Source organism: Cetorhinus maximus, chromosome 10 (genome assembly GCF_964194155.1).
Source record: "Cetorhinus maximus chromosome 10, sCetMax3.hap1.1, whole genome shotgun sequence".
NCBI classification, from domain to species: Eukaryota; Metazoa; Chordata; class Chondrichthyes; order Lamniformes; family Cetorhinidae; genus Cetorhinus; species Cetorhinus maximus.
Window position 1 is genome coordinate 16,820,998 of NC_135888.1, and position 17,924 is coordinate 16,838,921.

The 17,924-nt window shown below is 48.6% G+C and overlaps 1 protein-coding gene across 1 annotated transcript; it reads right to left on the reverse strand.

Annotated features, from left to right (window-relative positions):
- Positions 1–540: 540 nt before the first annotated feature.
- On the reverse strand, positions 541–12,147 carry LOC144685205 (PR domain zinc finger protein 12-like). The gene is made up of 5 exons (XM_078549634.1): positions 11,925–12,147; positions 9,877–10,067; positions 5,494–5,649; positions 3,752–3,866; positions 541–947 (listed from the first exon to the last, which is right to left on the reverse strand). The coding sequence occupies exons 1-5, from the start codon at positions 12,145–12,147 to the stop codon at positions 541–543; spliced, it is 1,092 nt and encodes a 363-aa protein (XP_078405760.1).
- Between the last annotated feature and the right edge of the window lie 5,777 nt (positions 12,148–17,924).

The following is a 17,924-nucleotide window of genomic DNA, read 5'->3' on the forward strand; positions in this document are numbered from 1 at the left end:
CATGGTGGGGATGTGGTGTGCCAGGGGTTCACAGCACCATGGTGGGGATGTGGTGTGCCAGGGGTCACAGCACCATGGTGGGGATGTGGTGTGCCAGGGTCACAGCACCATGGTGGGGATGTGGTGTGCCAGGGGTCACAGCACCATGGTGGGGGGGATGTGGTGTGCCGGGGGTCACAGCACCATGGTGGGATGTGGTGTGCCAAGGTCACAGCGCCATTGTGGGGGGGATGTGGTGAGCCGGGGGTCACAGCACCATGGTGGGGATGTGGTGTGCCAGGGGGTCACAGCACCATGGTGGGGATGTGGTGTGCCAGGGGTCGCAGCACCATGGTGGGGGGGATGTGGTGTGCCAGGGGTCACAGCACCATGGTGGGGATGTGGTGTGCCAGGGGTCACAGCACCATGGTGGGGATGTGGTGTGCCAGGGGTCACAGCACCATGGTGGGGATGTGGTGTGCCAGGGGTCACAGCACCATGGTGGGGATGTGGTGTGCCAGGGGTCACAGCACCATGGTGGGGATGTGGTGTGCCAGGGGGTCACAGCACCATGGTGGGGATGTGGTGTGCCAGGGCAGCAGCAGCAGCCGCAGCCGCAGAGTGCGGCCCTGCCAGAGGCGGCGGGGAGTGGGGCTGGAGCGAGGCCGGGGGGGGCCGGTGCCTGGCGCTCTTCTGGTGGGCCCGCAGGCCGGCCAGCTGGGAGTAGGCGCTCTGGCACACCTGGCACTTGTAAGGGCGCTCGCCCGTGTGCAGCCGCACGTGGTTCCTCAGCGTGGACGACTGGCTGAAGCGGCGGTTGCAGAAGCGGCAGATGAAGGGCTTGTCCAGCGTGTGGATGCGCATGTGGGAGCGGAGGTTGCTGCGCGAGTTGAAGCCGCGGTAGCAGATCACGCACCGCATCCGTCCCGCCCCGCTCCCGCCGGAGCCGTCCCCCGCGTTCAGGTCGTCTGCAGAGAGAGAGAGAAAGGGAGCGGCTTTTAGTGGACGTCTCGCCCGAGTGGCTGGACACCGCGTGACGGGAACACCGCGCGACAGGGACAGGGACACCACGTGACGGGGACACCGCGCGACGGGGACAGGGACACCACGTGACGGGGACACCGCGCGACAGGGACACCGCGTGACAGGGACACCGCGCGATAGGGACAGGGACACCACGTGACGGGGACACCGCGCGACAGGGACACCACGCGACGGGGACACCGCGCAACAGGGACAGGGACACCGCGCGACAGCGACACCACGTGACAGGGACACCGCGCGACAGGGACACTGGGCGAGGGTCCAGAGGACATTTACTGGGATAGGCGAGGGTCCAGAGGACATTTACTGGGATAGGCGAGGGTCCAGAGGACATTTACTGGGATATGCGAGCGTCCAGAGGACATTTACTGGGATAAGTACCAGGGGGTGAGGGAACTTCAGGAAGCTGGGGTCGTTCTCCTTAGAGCTGGGAAGGCTCATTGGGGGCATTCAAAATTACAAAGGCTCCTGATGGAGAAAAGGAGAAGGCACAGTGACCAGCGACTTAAGATCATTGGGAAAAGAGCCAGAGGGAATATGAGGGGATTTTTTTTTTTAACGCAGGAGTGCACTGCCCGAAAGGGCGGGAGAATGGGATTTAATTGTAACCTTAAAAAGACAATTGCTTTTTTCCCTGAAAGGGAAAAGATTTGCAGGGCTCTGGTGAAAGATTGGGGAACGGGACTGGGGAATGGGATTAAGTGGATAACTCTTTCAAATGAGCTAGCACAGGCACCCGGAGTCAAATGGTCTCCTTTGCTACAAGATTTCTATGTTTCTCTGATATCCATCAGCACAGTGGAAGCATTGTGGTTAGAACATAGTTATTAGATAAACAGATGATATCAGTGGGCTAGCAGGACATGAACATTCAGCTTTCTGAAGTTCTTTCGGTTTATTAAAGTGAGGAATATCAGTTGCTAAACATGTTTAAAACAAGCTTCAGCATCGAGCACTCACTGAGATGGCACAGCTAGTGTTAACTCAAGGGAAACTGCCAACTACACTGTCCAGTCACCCATTCCCAGCTCAGGGACAGATTAAAGCCCCATCGATACAGCCTCGTCCAGGTTAAATATAGGAACTAGACACACATTATAGCTCATACTACGCTGTCCCTTCCAGTATGTCCAGATCAGGTACAGAAATTAGATGCAGAGTAACACTCCCTTTACACTTTCCATCTACTGCCCAGGTCAGCTAGAGAGGTGATAGTCAGATCAATGCTCCCACTACCCTGTCCTATTACAGACGGCATGCTACAACATGGTTTAGACACAGGGTAAATGTCCTTCTGCTCTATCTCACAACACTGTGCCAAACACTTGAGTAATGCTTTCAATTTTGATTTTCTAAATAAAACTGATTCTTTTCCAAGTCATGGGCATTTCTCACCCAAACTTGTTTCAAGTAGAAACTTTACAATTAACGGATGCAGGGGAGCATTTATCACCTCAGTCTGGACTAACCCACTGGATCACCCGGTGCAGAGTGCGGAAGGACAGTGTGTTAGTTAACCCATTGAACCACACAACCCCTGATTCCGAATTTATTTCATTTTAATGAGCAAACAAAGTGGTCATTTTCATCACAAGTATCAGTGTCTGTGAGGCAAAGACTTGCAGTGTTACCCTAGCGGACAAATTTATAGAAAGTTTTCATCAAATTACTTCTGTCCGCTACTTTAACAGAAGCATTAGCACACAGGGTAAGGCTACATAATGATATTACTCTGAATCATCTGTGGGCTCTGGGCAGCAAGGAGTGTCTGTCCTTACCGGCAACAAACCAGCCACTTTGCAGAGTTACATTCAGGAAGATATTGACAGGGATTAAATGTTCACTGATCAATGTGGAAACACAAGTTTGCATGTACATACAAACATGCCTGTCTAGATAAAAGCTAACAATTCGAGAACTAAATATTCCTCTCTTCCAACAGCACTGACTCGCCCTATCTCAAAGCTGTCCTTGTCCCCAGTTTCATTTCATTCTTTATTTCAGCCGAAATTTTCTTTTTTTGTTTCAGATTTCCGGCATCTGCAGTATTTTGCTTTTAACTAAATATTCTCTAATCCTTCTCCCCTTACCGCTCGGCACCTGCATTTTTGCCTTGGGCTATTTTATAACAGCCAGGGTGTGAATAACAGCTACCCACTTCCCATAGTAGTAAAGCTGTTAAAATATGTTTAAGTTGCACGGGCATCTCATCAGGATGAATAAAATAGGGGTCCAATTTGTTGATGGGCGTTTGAATAATCAGAGTCTGTAATAAACGATAACCCCCGCACCCCCTCTCCCCCCATATCGGGGAGGTGGTGGCTTAGTGGTATTGTCCACTGGACTAGTATTCCAGAGACCCAGGGTAATGCTCTGGAGACCTGGGGGTCATGCTCTGGAGACCTGGGGGTCGAGTCCCACTACAACAGATGGTGAAATTTGAACTCAATAAAAATCTGCAATTAAAAGTCGGATGATGACCATCAAGGTCCATTGTTGTGACAAACCCTTCACTAAAGCCCCATTAAGGAAGGAAATCTGCCAGTCTCACCTGGTCTGGCCTACACGTGACTCCAGATCCATAGCAAATCTCTTAAATACCCCCTGAACAAGGGCAATTAGGGATGGGCAATAAATACCGGCCTATGAGACAGTTAAATAAAAGCGTCACTGTCAGATGACCAAACGTCTCCGCCAGGACCATTCCACAGGTGTTAACATTCATTACCATCTTTGTTCTTTTTCCTGTGTTCCTCCTCTATCCCTGGAACTCCTGGGATGCCGAGAAATGTGTTCTGTGTATTTCCATACCACACCAACAGCTCCTGGTCCGGGGGAATTGTCTGTAGATAGAGAGAGAGGTTTGCTTTAACTCCCCGCGGCCATAATGGTATCATGACATTTAATCGCTGACACGCACTATTAAACCTTACATCTGTTTTTTCACCTGTCCATCTTTAAATCCATGTTTTAGACTCCCTGTTCTACTGCATTGCCCCCGTGCTCGGGTCAGGTACAGCACAGGTCGGATGCTCCCTCTTTAATCCAGCCTAACCCGCGGAACCAGCTCCAAAAATAATTTCACGTAAGGTTTTCATTCCCCCCCCCACCCCACCTCACTTTTCTGTTGGAAAAAACACCCTGGGTTCCATCATTCTGGGTGAAAGGAATATTCTCTCTTGCCCCCTGTACCTCCTACCTCCTCGGTGAACAGAACTGGCCATTATTTAATCAAAGCACCAAAGACATACTAACTCCCCACCGAAAGGCCCCTTTTAACCTGATTTAAGCAGGTGAACAAAGGGAATTGCTATCCCTGGAATTAGGGAGGGGTGGGGAGAGAAGCAAAGATAGCCGAGGCTCCAGCCACACTGTTAGGCAAACACGGAGGAAGAGCAGCCCATGTGTGATGCTTCTATGGTCAAATAGTTCACAATTCCACTCACTGTCCAGGCTAACACACCCAGGAGCGATGAGGAGGAGGTGTGACCGAGGTGACAGGGTATTATAGAGAGGGAGCTGTCCCCATTGGTGGAAAACCAGGGGGCTCCAATTCAAGGTAATTGGCAAAAGCAGCGGGTGGTTGGTTTGGGGGATGTGCTGCCTGAGAGGGAGGGTCAATCCTGACTTTCAAACGGGAATTGGATAATGATGGGGGAGAAAGATGCAGGGCTGCGGGGCAAAGGCGGGAGAGTGGGACCAGGCGAGTCGCCCTTGCAGAGAGCCAGCACAGCCAGGCCGGGCCGAATGGCCTCCTCCTGGCGCTGTGTAATTCTGTGCCTTGGAACCGATTGCAGCCGGCAGCTTCAGCAGAGGCTGACATCGAGCGGACAAAGCTCAGTGAATCAGCCCAGTAACTACAATGACTCTAACCTTCTTCCAACATCACCGGAGGTGCCCGGTTAATAACACTGACCATGGCGACTGCTGCTGTGCAGTTGTCCATTTAGGAATGAACTTGGCTTTGATTTCAATTCTATTGTCAGCCCAGACCAACCCTGCCTGCTGCATCTCGTACCGAACCAGGGTGTGATTGGGGAGGGGGTTTAGAAATGAATGTTCACCACTCTACCCACCTCCACGCCAATCCTGTGTGTGGAGATAGGATCATTTACAGATGCCAAACATGTTCCAATAAACACAACATTGCACACACTGGAAAGCTGAGCAAGGTTTTAATGAGATTGATTCACTCGCGGCTCTCGCTTCACAATTCCCGTCCGATCTGCATTTTTCTGTAGATACCCATTGCATATTTCTCTAAGTCCACCCTACCGACCCTCCGCCTCCACTTTGCCGAGAGTTAGGGGCCGTTCCCCTGCCCCCGACACTGAACTTCTCCTGGAACTAGTTTACACACTCGGCTCCGGCTCCTGCGGGGCTCGAACCTGCCACAATCCCTAGTGTGACCTGGGCTGGCAAAGCCCCTGCTCCCTGACACCAGCTCTAACCCGGGGGAAACCTCCTCACCCCGGTGGCCTTGTAGAAAATGTTGTTTCCGATCTGAACCACTTCCAGGTTTTGCTCTTGCTCGTTCCTCGCACACTTGATGTAGGTCATCCAGCTGCGGCGGTCCTCCTGGCTGGCATCGATAAAATAGCGCACAGTGCCATCGTCATTAAACACCTGGGCACACAGAGAGAGAGAGAGAGGCAGACAGCGTTAATTCTGACCAGGGACACTGACCCACACCGACCCCAACACTCACCCCGGACACTGACCCCAACACTCACCCCGGACACCCACCCCGGACACCCACCCCGGACACCCACCCCGGACACCCACCCCGGACACCCACCCCAACACTCACCCCGGACACCGACCCCAACACTCACCCCGGACACCGACCCCAACACTCACCCCGGACACCGACCCCAACACTCACCCCGGACACCGACCCCAACACTCACCCCGGACACCGACCCCAACACTCACCCCGGACACCGACCCCAACACTGACACCGACTCTGACCCCAACACTCACCCCGGACACTGACACTGACCCGGGACAATAACATTGGCCTGAGATTTTGACACCACCACCATCACCAACCCGGGACACTGACACTAACCTGGGACACTGACCCAGGACGCTGACCCTGGAGACTGAAGCTGACCCGGGAGATTGACCCGGGAGGCTGACCTGGGAGGCTGACGCTGACCCAGGAGGCTGACGCTGACCCGGGAGGCTGACGCTGACCCGGGAGGCTGACCCGGGAGGCTGAGGATGACCCGGGAGGCTGACACTGACCCGGGAGACTGACGCTGACCCGGGAGGCTGACCTGGGAGGCTGACGCTGACCTGGGAGGCTGACGCTGACCCGGGAGGCTGACCCGGGAGGCTGAGGATGACCCGGGAGGCCGACACTGACCCGGGAGGCTGACGCTGACCCGGGAGGCTGACGCTGACCCGGGAGGCTGACGCTGACCCGGGAGGCTGACGCTGACCCGGGAGACTGACACTGACACTGACACTGATATGGAAACCTGACACTGCGGAAAGCCAATCTACCATCCAGTGCCGCCACAGGAGTTGGAATTGGGTGTGTTTTGTATTTAACATCAGTGAGAAACACCCCCCACCCCTGGTTTGAGTCACAAACAGATGATGCTGAGGGTGTAAAGTGGAGACGATGAGCAGCACTGGAGAAATTACTTTCTCTGCGAAAACAACGTGACTTTCCCTCCTGAAAGTCTGTTTAAATCATGTTTCAAGTATTTCCAGCCCTGACTGAGGTGCTGAGTGCTGGAACGAATTACTCCTGATTGCTCAGGGTGACAGGCACAAACACTCGGGATCAGGAGGGTCGGTGCCCAACAAAACGAATGGGGTTGGAATATCTGCACCCACCCCCATTCTATCAGGACATTACACCCTCAACCCCAAATTACACCTACACACAACATCTGCCTTGAAATGTTCTGCTGGCTGATCCTAACCTGCCCTCCAGATGATAGAGAAATCTACTCAGGCAAGTGCACTGTAAGGAGCCCATTCGGCTGTGCTAGCTCTTTGAAGCCCTGTCCAATGCAATCCTCCCACCCCTGGGCTTCCCCCCACCCCCCACCCACCACCTCCCCCCTCCTCACAACCCTGCAAACTCCACTGGCTCACCCTAAAGGCAGGGAAAGGGTGTTCTATACAAGGTGATCCTAGACCCTGGAGCCCAGAAAAAGGTCACTTCAGAGTTCCTGGACTGGAAAGCAGAAAGGAGGCAACTATTTCAGGAAAGAAGGGAGGAGAAAGTCGATGAGAACAGAAGTGAAGGAAAAAAATCATTCTGAAATTATTAAACGTCCCGAACAGCTTCCAGGAGCAGACAGAATGTTCTATCTATTAATAAAATGGTTTCAATTCAAATTGTTTTTTAATTGTAAAATATTGATAATTTGTTTTGTTTATAAAAGCCAAATTGACATTAGACCTAAATTATCAGAGATAAAGATCTAATGCAAGAGAGAGAGAGAATAAAGAAACAACGACAGAAAATGCTGGAAAAACTCAGCAGGTCTAACAGCATCTGTGGAGAGAAAAAAAGAGTTAACGTTTTGAGTCCATATGACTCTTCTTCAGAGCATCAGAAGGAATTGAAACGTTAACTCTTTTTTCTCTCCACAGATGCTGTTAGACCTGCTGAGTTTTTCCAGCATTTTCTGTCTTTGTCTCAAATTTCCAGCATCCACAGTATTTTGCTTTTATCTTAGTGAGAAAATAAAGAGATGGGGAAACAGGATGAAGAAATGGGGAATGAGATGCAGGGAGAGAGGGATATGAGATAAGGATATGAGAAGATATGCAAGAGAGAGTGAGAAAAGGATATGAGAGTAAAACTGAGAGAGATGATAGAACGAGAGATGGAGAGAGCTGTGGGAAAACAAGAGAGTGAGAGCAGGGGGGTTGAATAGAGAGAGATGGGGACAAAAATGTAAGAAATGAGGAGTAGGAGATCAAGAGAGAGAAAGAGAGACAGCAGGAGAGAGAGAGAGTGAGAGAAAGAGAGAAAGGGAGAAGATGGGGGAACAAAATGTCGTGAGAGCTGGTGAAAGAGGATGATGCACGATACAAAATAAAAAGGGTTCTTTCCCATTTGCCCTTGCACTCCATTTCCCTGATACATTTACAAACTGGGCTAAGCTGGAACCTTTTACTTAACATACAACTTAAAATATCCCAGTGAGGAAATGTTACAATTCTCAGGAATGCTGCGCTGTGGAGGATGGTGAAGAGAAGGGGGTCAAATGCTGTTGTCCTGCTTTAGTTGCTGGTTTACTCTTATACTCATCTGATTTCACCTCAATTCCTTGTCCAGCTATTCCCCCCAAAAAAATTCTGTCTCTATTTCCTATGTGAACAGCCTGTATAGAGTTCACTGTGCAGCAAATCTTACCCTCTACAATCCCTATGATTTAAGTAATCTGTTGTACGGCCAAAGTAATTATTTCTGGGCGGCCCAGGTGGCTTGACACATCAGAAAACCACCATCTTAATTCACAAAGCTAGTCAATCATCTGGACAAGTAAATGTTCTACTGGTATCATGTAGAATATATGGTCTCCCCATCAGCACAGACCAACACTTGAATTCCACAGATCATAGATGCAGGCTGGCACAACCAATACTTTGCAACCCACATGTGTTCTGGGGCACTGCTGGAGTTGAACTAAATAACACAGTGTAATTGGACAGCGCAGAGCACTGGCAAAGCCTGTTACCCAAGCAGATTGGGCATTGGATTCCACAGAGTCTGTTCAGCTGATGAGAAAGGAACCCAGGCCCAGCAATAAATTTACCTCTATAAGATTTAATAGTGAGGCTGGTGTCAATAATCCTCTAGAAACCCTTGAGCATTCAGTGCTATTCCCTGTAACTCATATGTGGAATCATTTGCCCTATAATCCCAATATGTGGAGTATTATTCTCTATAATTCACATGTGGAGTATTATCCCCCATACTACTGTGTTTTACTCCCTATAACCAGTGCGTGTGTGGGCTGTTACCCTACATTACCATGCATGTGGGGTGTTCTGCATAGTCAGGTATGTGAGTTATTACCTTGAAAACCCATATATGTGGGTGATGTCACATATAATGAGGTGTGTGGGGCCTTGTTCCTTATAACCAAGTGTGGATGTTGTCTCCTATAACCAAATGTTCAGGGTGTTGCCCCTACAACCAAATGTGTGGGATGTTGTTCCCTATAAGTGGGAATGTAAAATCTTGTCCTGTATAACGAGATGTGTGGGATGTTCTGGGTAACCAGATGTGCGTTGTCCCCTATATCAGATGTGCGGGGCATTGTCCCTATAATCAGTGCATGGGCGTTATCCCCTATAACCAGATGTGTGGATGTTATCCCCTATAACCAGATGTGTGGGCATTGTCTGTATGACCACATGTGTGGGCATTAACCCCTATAACCAGATGTGTGGGCATTAACCCCTATAACCAGATGTGTGGGCGTTAACCCCTATAACCAGATGTGTGGGCGTTAACCCCTATAACCAGATGTGTGGGCGTTAACCCCTATAACCAGATGTGTGAGGCATTGTCCCCTATAACCAGATATGTGAGGCATTGTCCCCTATAACCAGATGTGTGGATGTCATCCCCTATAGCTAGGTGTGTGAGACGTTGTTCCCTATAACCAAATGGTTGAGGTGTTATCCCCTTTAACCAGGTGTGTGAGATGTTGTTCCCCTATAACCAGGTGTGTGTGTGTTTTCTCCCAGAACCAGGAGTGTGAAGGCTTTAACCCCTTTAACCAGACGTGTGAGATGTTGTCCCCTATAGCCAGGTGTGTGAGATGTTGTCCCCTATAACAGGTGTTGTGACCCAGTGTCAGTCTCCTTACCTCCCACATCAGGTTGTTATTCTTGAACAGGTCCACATTTTCCGGGGAGATGACTCTGCCGGTGAATGGCCCCATTTCGGTGCCGGGTTTAATCCAAGTCTTGGAGAAGATTCCCAGTCCCTCCCCGGGGATGGAACTCTGGGCTATAATCACCTCGGAGGGAAGCACCAGGCTCGACAGCTTCTGAACTTCTGGATCGGAGGGGGAAGAGGAGGTGGGTGAAAGTTTAGCAGCAAGGAACCTGAGAACAGTCACTCAGCTGCAAGTGGACCTGAGTGGGTTTAAAATAATTCGAGTCGGAGGATCAGATTCCTCCGACTTAAAGGGAATGTCAAGGAGGACGCAGACACGGAATAATATAGGAGCTAAACGCGCAAGAGAGATGAACCTTGCAAAGAACGAAATTGCAGCTATTGTAGATATGAGGTACTCATTAAAACTAGAATAGCTAAAATAGATGGTATAAAATTAAAATAAAGAGGTAATTGTAGATTGGGTTTCATCTTTACATGGTAATTTCACACGGTTTGCTGGCATTTTGTTTAACACGCAAAACGAAAACCCTGTTCCTAACGGATTAGGGTCCTGAGCACAACAGGGATTGAGGAAGAGGGAGGAGCAGTAACTCAACACCGAGTGAAACGGGTTTAGTGCGGGAGAGCTGGTTTAAAGACACATTCGTTGGCCCAGAACTTTGCCCTCTCCCCCCCCTCTCTCTCTATCTCTCTGCAGAGACTTGACTGGTTATATCAGGGTTACATAAGGGTTATAATCGGGGTTGAATCAGGGTTATAATCGGGGTTATATCAGGGTTATAATCGGGGTTATATCAGCGTTATAATCAGGATAATAATCAGCGTTATAATCATGGTTCATTCCGTTTAGAAATCCGAGTTGGCAGATGAATTTTTAATAAAAGCTCCCGTCCCTAAAAAAACACCGCGCACAATTACCCATTAAATTCGTAATAACACGTGTAAATAAAGAACATTAAGCGAAACACAGAGCGGGGGGGTTAGGGTGGGGAGCGGAGGGGGTGAGATTAAAAACCCCTCAGATCTCGGCTGATAGTCTGTGCAACTCGCACTAATCTTCCCATCGAGAGTCAGACTCTCAGTTCACCCGCTTTCCGCACCCACCCAGTCTCAATCCTGGTTTTAAAATGTTCAAAAAAGCCTTTCCAACCCTCGATTTCTCCGCACCCACTCGGGGTGAGTCCACTGGGGAATCCGATCAGTCCGACTGACAATCGACTCAAGAAGGAACCCCCTTTCAAAGAGAAATGGGATCCTTCTTCAACAAGACGAGTTTAGCCGAGCAACGGGGGATAGAGCAGGGGTTTGGGAACCAATGGGCTAGCTCCTTGTAAAGAGCCAGCTCTGGCACAATGGGCCGAATGGCCCTCTTGTGTTATCCGATTTTATTATATGTATATATATATATTTTAAAGTTCTCTACTTCTCTAGCCCGCACCTCCCATCAGGGATAAGCACAGAATATTCACTAATAGTTCAGACATCAAATAACCAGCGCCCGATTTCATTTTTCGATCGAAATCCTGAACGGATGCGTTTCAAACCTTCTCTCAAATCCTGTACAAAATGTAACTTCCCCATTTAAACACTGCACCCTCCCCTCCCCGACTCTGCCTCGCAAGGGCCAGTCCAAACTCCAACTCAAAACTTGTTCGAAGATGAAATGGTCAGAGCTCTGAGAGAGACCCTTAAGCCAAACTTAAAAAAAAAACATCGAAATAATTGTTGCAAAACGCTTGACGATCAAAAGAAATTCCAAACCTCCCCCAAAGTGTTTGAAATGAAACCAAAAAAATGGGTTTCACTGGCGGGATCCCCTCTTAAAATCTCCCCAGTTCTCCACCTTGAGCTCTGACTGTCTATTATCAGAGAGAGTTTGGAGCAGGTTTTCTGATTCCCCTCCCTCTCTCCCTCCCTCCCTCTCTCCTTCCTCCCTCTCTCCTCCTCCTCCTCTCTCCCCTCTCTGAGCTGCCCCTGTTGTGGGGGGAGGGTGTTCAGGTTGTACCCACTCACCTCCGGTGAAGGACTGCGCCAGTGCTTCCGCGGTGAAGGCGATTTTCTGGCCGCCGCCGCTGCTCGTTTTGTCTTCGAAAAGTTGCTCTCCCAGGACGTTCCTCCATCTGCCGTACAGAAAGCTGTGCAGGATGTCGGAAGTGATGATGTCCGCCAGCGAGAAGCCGTGAGGCTTAAAGCCGGCTTTGAGAGCCAGGGTTTCGGAGGGTAGGACAGAGCCCATGGTCTGTGGAGAAAGGGGGTGGGGGCAAGGGTATGGGCGGGGGGGAGGGGGTTTGGGTGGGGAGGCTGGGGGAGTGGGGGAGGGGTGAAGGAGGACACACTGTCCCCAGGGCCAGTGGGTGCAAACGGCGGGGAGAGAGGCGAAGGCAGAGCAGAGATGCTGTGGAGGCAAAGGGGAGGGAAGAGAAAGAGAGAGAGAGAGACAACTATGGTGTATCTCCTGCAGTCCAGAAAACAAATCTCTCAGCCCTCTTTATAGCCGCCTCAATGACCCCCTAATTGGTTATTAATGACCTTCTGACGTCTGAGTAGAGGCTGGTTATAGGACAGAGTTACTTCATTCTGGAGCGAGGGAGGGGAGCAAGACGTCCCAACAGCTTTATACCCTGTGCACCTGTTGGGAGACCCACCGCACACAGCTCCACAATCCACATCTCCCTGCCCTGCCTTTATAAACGCAGAGACAGCCCAGACAGGTAAACTCAGCCTGCCCCTGTCTCAAAGGAGTAAAGACATTTCTCTCTCTCTCTCTCTCTCTACCCTCCCTCTCTCTGCACCCTCCCTCTCTCTCTCTCTCTCTCTGCACCCTCCCTCCCTCTCTCTCTCTCTCTGCACCGATTGCTGGAGATGAGGGGAGATAAGATTGTGAACCACGTGTGAGGCACATCGTCAGCCTATTCAACAAAACTTCAACAACTCTCCCCCCCACCACCCACCCAAGAGTCAACACTCCCAATAATCTGTGGAATGGGATTCAATCTGGCTTTGAAACCTGGATTGTTATTTCACACACCGCGCTCGGTGACTGGGGTGGCCAAACCTCGCCCGGCTTTCCGAAAGTTAGGGCTGAAACTTGGGATCTTGGCCAGTGGGGAAAGTTCCCGGTTTAATATTCATTGCCGCTGGATCAGAATCAGCAAGATTGCAACATTTGTCGGATCTCCCTAGCCCGCCCCTTCATCGTTTTAAAATGCATTTTACGTGTTGGACAAGGGGGCGATTAGAGTGATCACAGGAAGACAGTCTGGCCCACGGGTGTCCCGCAGACTGGACATCTTTACTGGACTCTCTGCTTCCTCTCTCTCACCACGGTCAGACCTAACATCAGAAAGGACAGCAGTAGAGCAGACTGATCTTTCAACGCCCCATTCTCGATTAGATTTTATTTTTTAAAAAATCGGAAAAAAAAAAGCGATCTTTGACACCCGAAGGACGGGGGTATTTTTTTTTTAAATTTCAATCCCCCCATCCCTCCCCCTGTACTAAAATATTGAAGTCCCGAGTGGAAGGAGCGGGTTAAAATGGATATGTTTGGATGGGGGAATGGTATGAATGAAGGGGGTTGGGCGGGGGTTGCAATTAATGATATAAAAACATCTCGATATATTTAAAATGCAGAGAGAGAGAGAGAGAGAGTCTCTGTTGGAGAAACTTGCGAATGAATGACAGGGGAGAAGAGATTAGTGCTAAAGCAGCTGTCTTTTTCAGAGCTCGCTCCTTGAGAGGGGGGGTCCCATAGAATCTCCACACACTGGGATGAGTTACATTTATAGCAGTTTAAACAACATTTATTATGTTCAACATATAAAAAAAAAAGGTGGTGGGAGGAGGAGGGGAGGAGGGGGAGGGGGAAGGGAAGCAATACAAGGAAAGAAGGAGTTCATTCGTTTTTCAATGTTGCCATTCGACCCAGGGAGCATAACCGGGACAGAGGGGCAGGCGTGTGCTCAACTCTTATGAGATCTTGCAACTTATGGCTTCATCGATTTTAGCCCATCTCCCTCACTCGCCGTTAAAGGGAACATTTTTTTTTAAATATATATATATAATTCCAGGTTCTCAGTGAACGTGAGGCATTTTTTTAAAAAAAAATAATAATAAACCATCAAATGGAGTTTCTTTTCTACCTTTGCCTCGGAGTTCAACATCTGCCGGAAATTCCCGGATTCCAGGCAATCCCTCTCTCCCGAAAACCCTACCCTGATTTAGTTTGACATTAAAGCAAAGTCCAGACAGAACGCGCCGCCGTTCACCCCAGGTGAAATGTGGCAGCTTTATTTTTTAAAAGGAAGGGGTCTTATATTTTTTCTCTCTCCCCAAATAAAAACGTGTAGAAAATAGACGACTGAGAACGGATAAAAGGCAATTTGTAAATATTAAAAAACGGATTTAAAATGGAAAGAGGGATGCAGGAGTTAAGATCGTTTCATCTTGTACGTACAACGAATACCAGATCACACCACAGTTTGACTGGATATATTTTGGTCTCCAGGACGTGAATTTAAATTCCACTCAATTTTTCTGTGCGCCCTTCACTCCCTGTTTCCCATTTCCAGAGCCCCCCCAACATTTTTTTTTCCTAAACCAGTCGTTGGTTCAAATCTAAATGTTATTTTATTGTGAAAACCGCGATGAGAGGTTCGGGGCTAAGGAACAACGTATATTTCCAATCAAAGTTAAAATTGCATTTTTTTTTTAAAGAAGAGGCTGTTTATAAGTGCCGAATCACTAGTGTTACCGCCCAACACGATCCATTCCACGCATTTCTAGATATTATTATCATTTATTTAAATCGCTTTCCCCCCGCCCATTTTTCCCACATGCGTTTTCGCAAAAAAAAATTGTCAAGCGGTTTAAAAATGTCAATTTTCTCTCTCTCTCTCTCTCTAATTCGGTAAAAAAAAACCCCAAAAGATTATTTGAACTTAAAGTTCAGCCGAACTCTCAGCTCCGTCTCTCTTTTTTATTTGGGGTTAAAAAGAAAAGTTTTTAAAAGTTAAAACTCCTTAAAGGGAGAGGGAGGGACCCTCACATTTAAATAAAAAGTTGGAAACGCGTAAATATGTCCTAGTATTCAAGGGATCTATTCTCTCCAACCTGGTTCAATAGCTCAAAGCGGCTGTTCTCCGCCTTTCTAATGGAAAATGGCTACAAGATCGCGAGGACAATGGCCCTCCTGCAAATGTTCCTCAATAGACTCAACTCACTGAGTGGGCATATTTTAAGAAATAGTACACAGCCCCTGAATGCGAGTGTGGGATGAAAGCGGAGTTGGGATTAATGGATGGCGACGTGTCTTGTTTGTCGGGATCAAATTTAATTAGCCCTATACGACCCTCGACAGACAAAAGACCCTCAATATGTATCCAATTTGAAGCTCATTTTGTGGGGGGTTTCTGTGTAACAGGCTTCATAAAAGTCAAAGGGAAAAAAAAAGAACTGTAAAAACAATAAGGAGTTTGGGTAGGCAGGTGACTCACATGCGTAAAGAGTGTCCTTTGGCACAGAGTGAACGCGAGAGACCGGACCCAGGGCTTTTCTACCCCTGTTTCTTTTTACTCTCTTGTAAAAACAGATGAATCCCAACATGTGAAAAGACTAAAAAAAAGGAGAGAAGAATCGGAGCAGCTTGTATCAAACAGGCATTCTCTCAGCACTTGGAGATGGAAGGGACTGTGGGAATATTCGCAACTGCCTTCCTTGTTTAGGTACACGCACCGCTCAACCATAATGAAAGGTCATTATTAAATTTATATGTAGATATATCAAGGGGTTGATTGCCTTTGAGAACTGGCTGTATATAAGCGGCCGCAGCGGCAGCAGTGGAATTAGGGACAGGCAGATAGAGAGAGAGAGAGAGAAAGGGGGAAAGAACACAGGTACAGAGAGGGGCAGATAGAGGGAGGTAGAGAGATTCACAAACGAACAGAGATAGCGAAGGTGAGACAGAGGAAGGGGACGAAACAGGAGGAGGCAGAGAGAGAGAGAGAGAGACAGCGAAACAAGGAGATGGAGAGAGATGGGAGGAAACAGATTAAAAAGAGAAGGAAAAACAGAAGGGAAAATGAGGAGATAAATAAAGATAGACAGACAGATAGACAAACAGAAACAGATAGATAGACAGACAGAAGCAGATAAATAGATAGACAGAGATAGTTAAAAGGAAAGATAGATAGACAGACAGAAACAGATAGTTAGATAGACAGACAGAGACACTCATAGATAGATGGAAAGATAGATAGATATTTGATTATAGAATATATATCTAATTGGCCGCCTTTAAGAATGTAAAATCCTCAGCAGCTTTCCCAATCGAATCCAGCCGCAGTACCCTCTCCTATTCCTCACCCTGTGGCTGTCTATCTGAGTAATGCCCCCGTTTCTACTAGAGCCTTGTCCACCTGCCCCGTGTTCTCCTGTTCCCTGGGGATTCCGCCTTCTCCAGCATTCACCTGGAGACAAGAGGAACTTGTGGAGTAGTAGTGTATACTGAACAGAACTGCAGAAAGGTCCGATTAAGACTCCCATTTTCACAGAAATATAAGCCGCACCCTTTGGAACTTCATCCCATTTGATTTCAGTTCTGCCTTTTCCCAACCGGGGCTCCGGGAACCTGCCCCGCGATATCCATTTGTGGAAAAGAGATACATTCAAAAGAGTCCTTTCACCTCTTTTTTTTACACCTTGGCGTTGGGAGGGCGAATACCAAGGCTGGGTTGACCCATAACCAGTGACTCATAACTCGATGCTTTAACTGATACAGGGTGATTGACCCCTCTCAGATGCCGCTTCTCTGGTGAGTTTTGGTGTTGGTTCTGGTGGCCGGAATAGGGTATTTGAGGCTGGATAAAGCCCTCCGATTTAAAAGGAGAGTTTCGAAATATTCGTATTCGGATATTTCATGTGAAAGCTCACACTCCAGGGCAGACAGTCTCCGGGATTCCATGGTTCTCTTCAAATATCGTAGGTAAACGGCGTTGACCAGAACAGGTGATTAGGCAAGAAGATATTCCCGGGATACTGGGATACTAGTATTCCCATGTCAATCATTGACAGACCGAGAACTGGCTTCAGTGCTGCAGCCTATTTACCTAGTTCAGAGATTTCTTTTGTCACACTGAAATATATTATCATGAGTTTGGTTGTAGCTGTGTGTTTTGCTCGATTGCTTTGACAATCCTTTATGATATTTAGAAAGAAAGTACGTGTAGTTTTTAAAGGGATTTTCACAACCTGTCGAAGATGCCCGCCTGTTAATTGAATGGGATCTATCTTGTCCAAATGCTCGCACTGAGCGGCGTTTGGCTGTTGAAGGGGCTGTTTCCAATATTCCTCCCCCCCCACCCCACCCCACCCCGTCCGCCCATTTCCAAAACCCGAGGGAAAAGACGACTTCAGTGATGTCTTGGAGCTGAGGTACTGGGGGCTGTACTGTGGAGTGGGATGTAGATGGTAAGGGGGTGGGTCGGATTCTGCCCACTGGATGTGACCCCCCCACCTGGAGAAAGTGAAAGGGCACAAGGCTCCCCCACCCACCCCCCACCCCCGAGATTCTACCCAACACCCGCCCCCATCAACGAAGAGATGACTCGGCCTCTACTCCTCATTGCTGGTGTGGCACCTTTCATGGTGGAGACACAACAGGCACAGAGTATCGTGGTGATTAAGTGTACCTGAGGCCCCCTTGGGATGTTTCTGAGATATGATAATTATTGCTGCTGAGGAGCGATCACAATTCAGAAATGTATAGGATTTTAGCTCGTTCGCCAGAAAGGACCCTGTATGCTACACATCTTCGACCCCTCCACATTGGGATCTTACTCCCCGAGCCCGCATTGTCACCCAAACATAACCTTTGGTCTGCCTCTTTCCCCCTCAGTAGTCTAAAATTTCTAATGTCAAAAAACAAAACATTAAAAAAAAAGACATCCTTCACAATAACTTCATTAAATTGACTCAAAGAATCTCGGGGTGCCTTTTAATAACCTTAATTACAGT

What these genes read in the sequence shown, in the direction of transcription:
- LOC144685205 (XM_078549634.1), bottom strand. Translation starts at nt 12,147, where the DNA reads ATGGGCTCTGTCCTACCCTCCGAAACCCTGGCTCTCAAAGCCGGCTTT. An exon ending in GGCGCAGTCCTTCACCGGAG is followed by an intron (nt 10,068 to 11,924) that starts GTGAGTGGGTAC and finishes CCTCCGATCCAG; the next exon opens with AAGTTCAGAAGCTGTCGAGC. An exon ending in CAGGAAAAAGAACAAAGATG is followed by an intron (nt 948 to 3,751) that starts GTAATGAATGTT and finishes CTCTCTCTGCAG; the next exon opens with ACGACCTGAACGCGGGGGAC.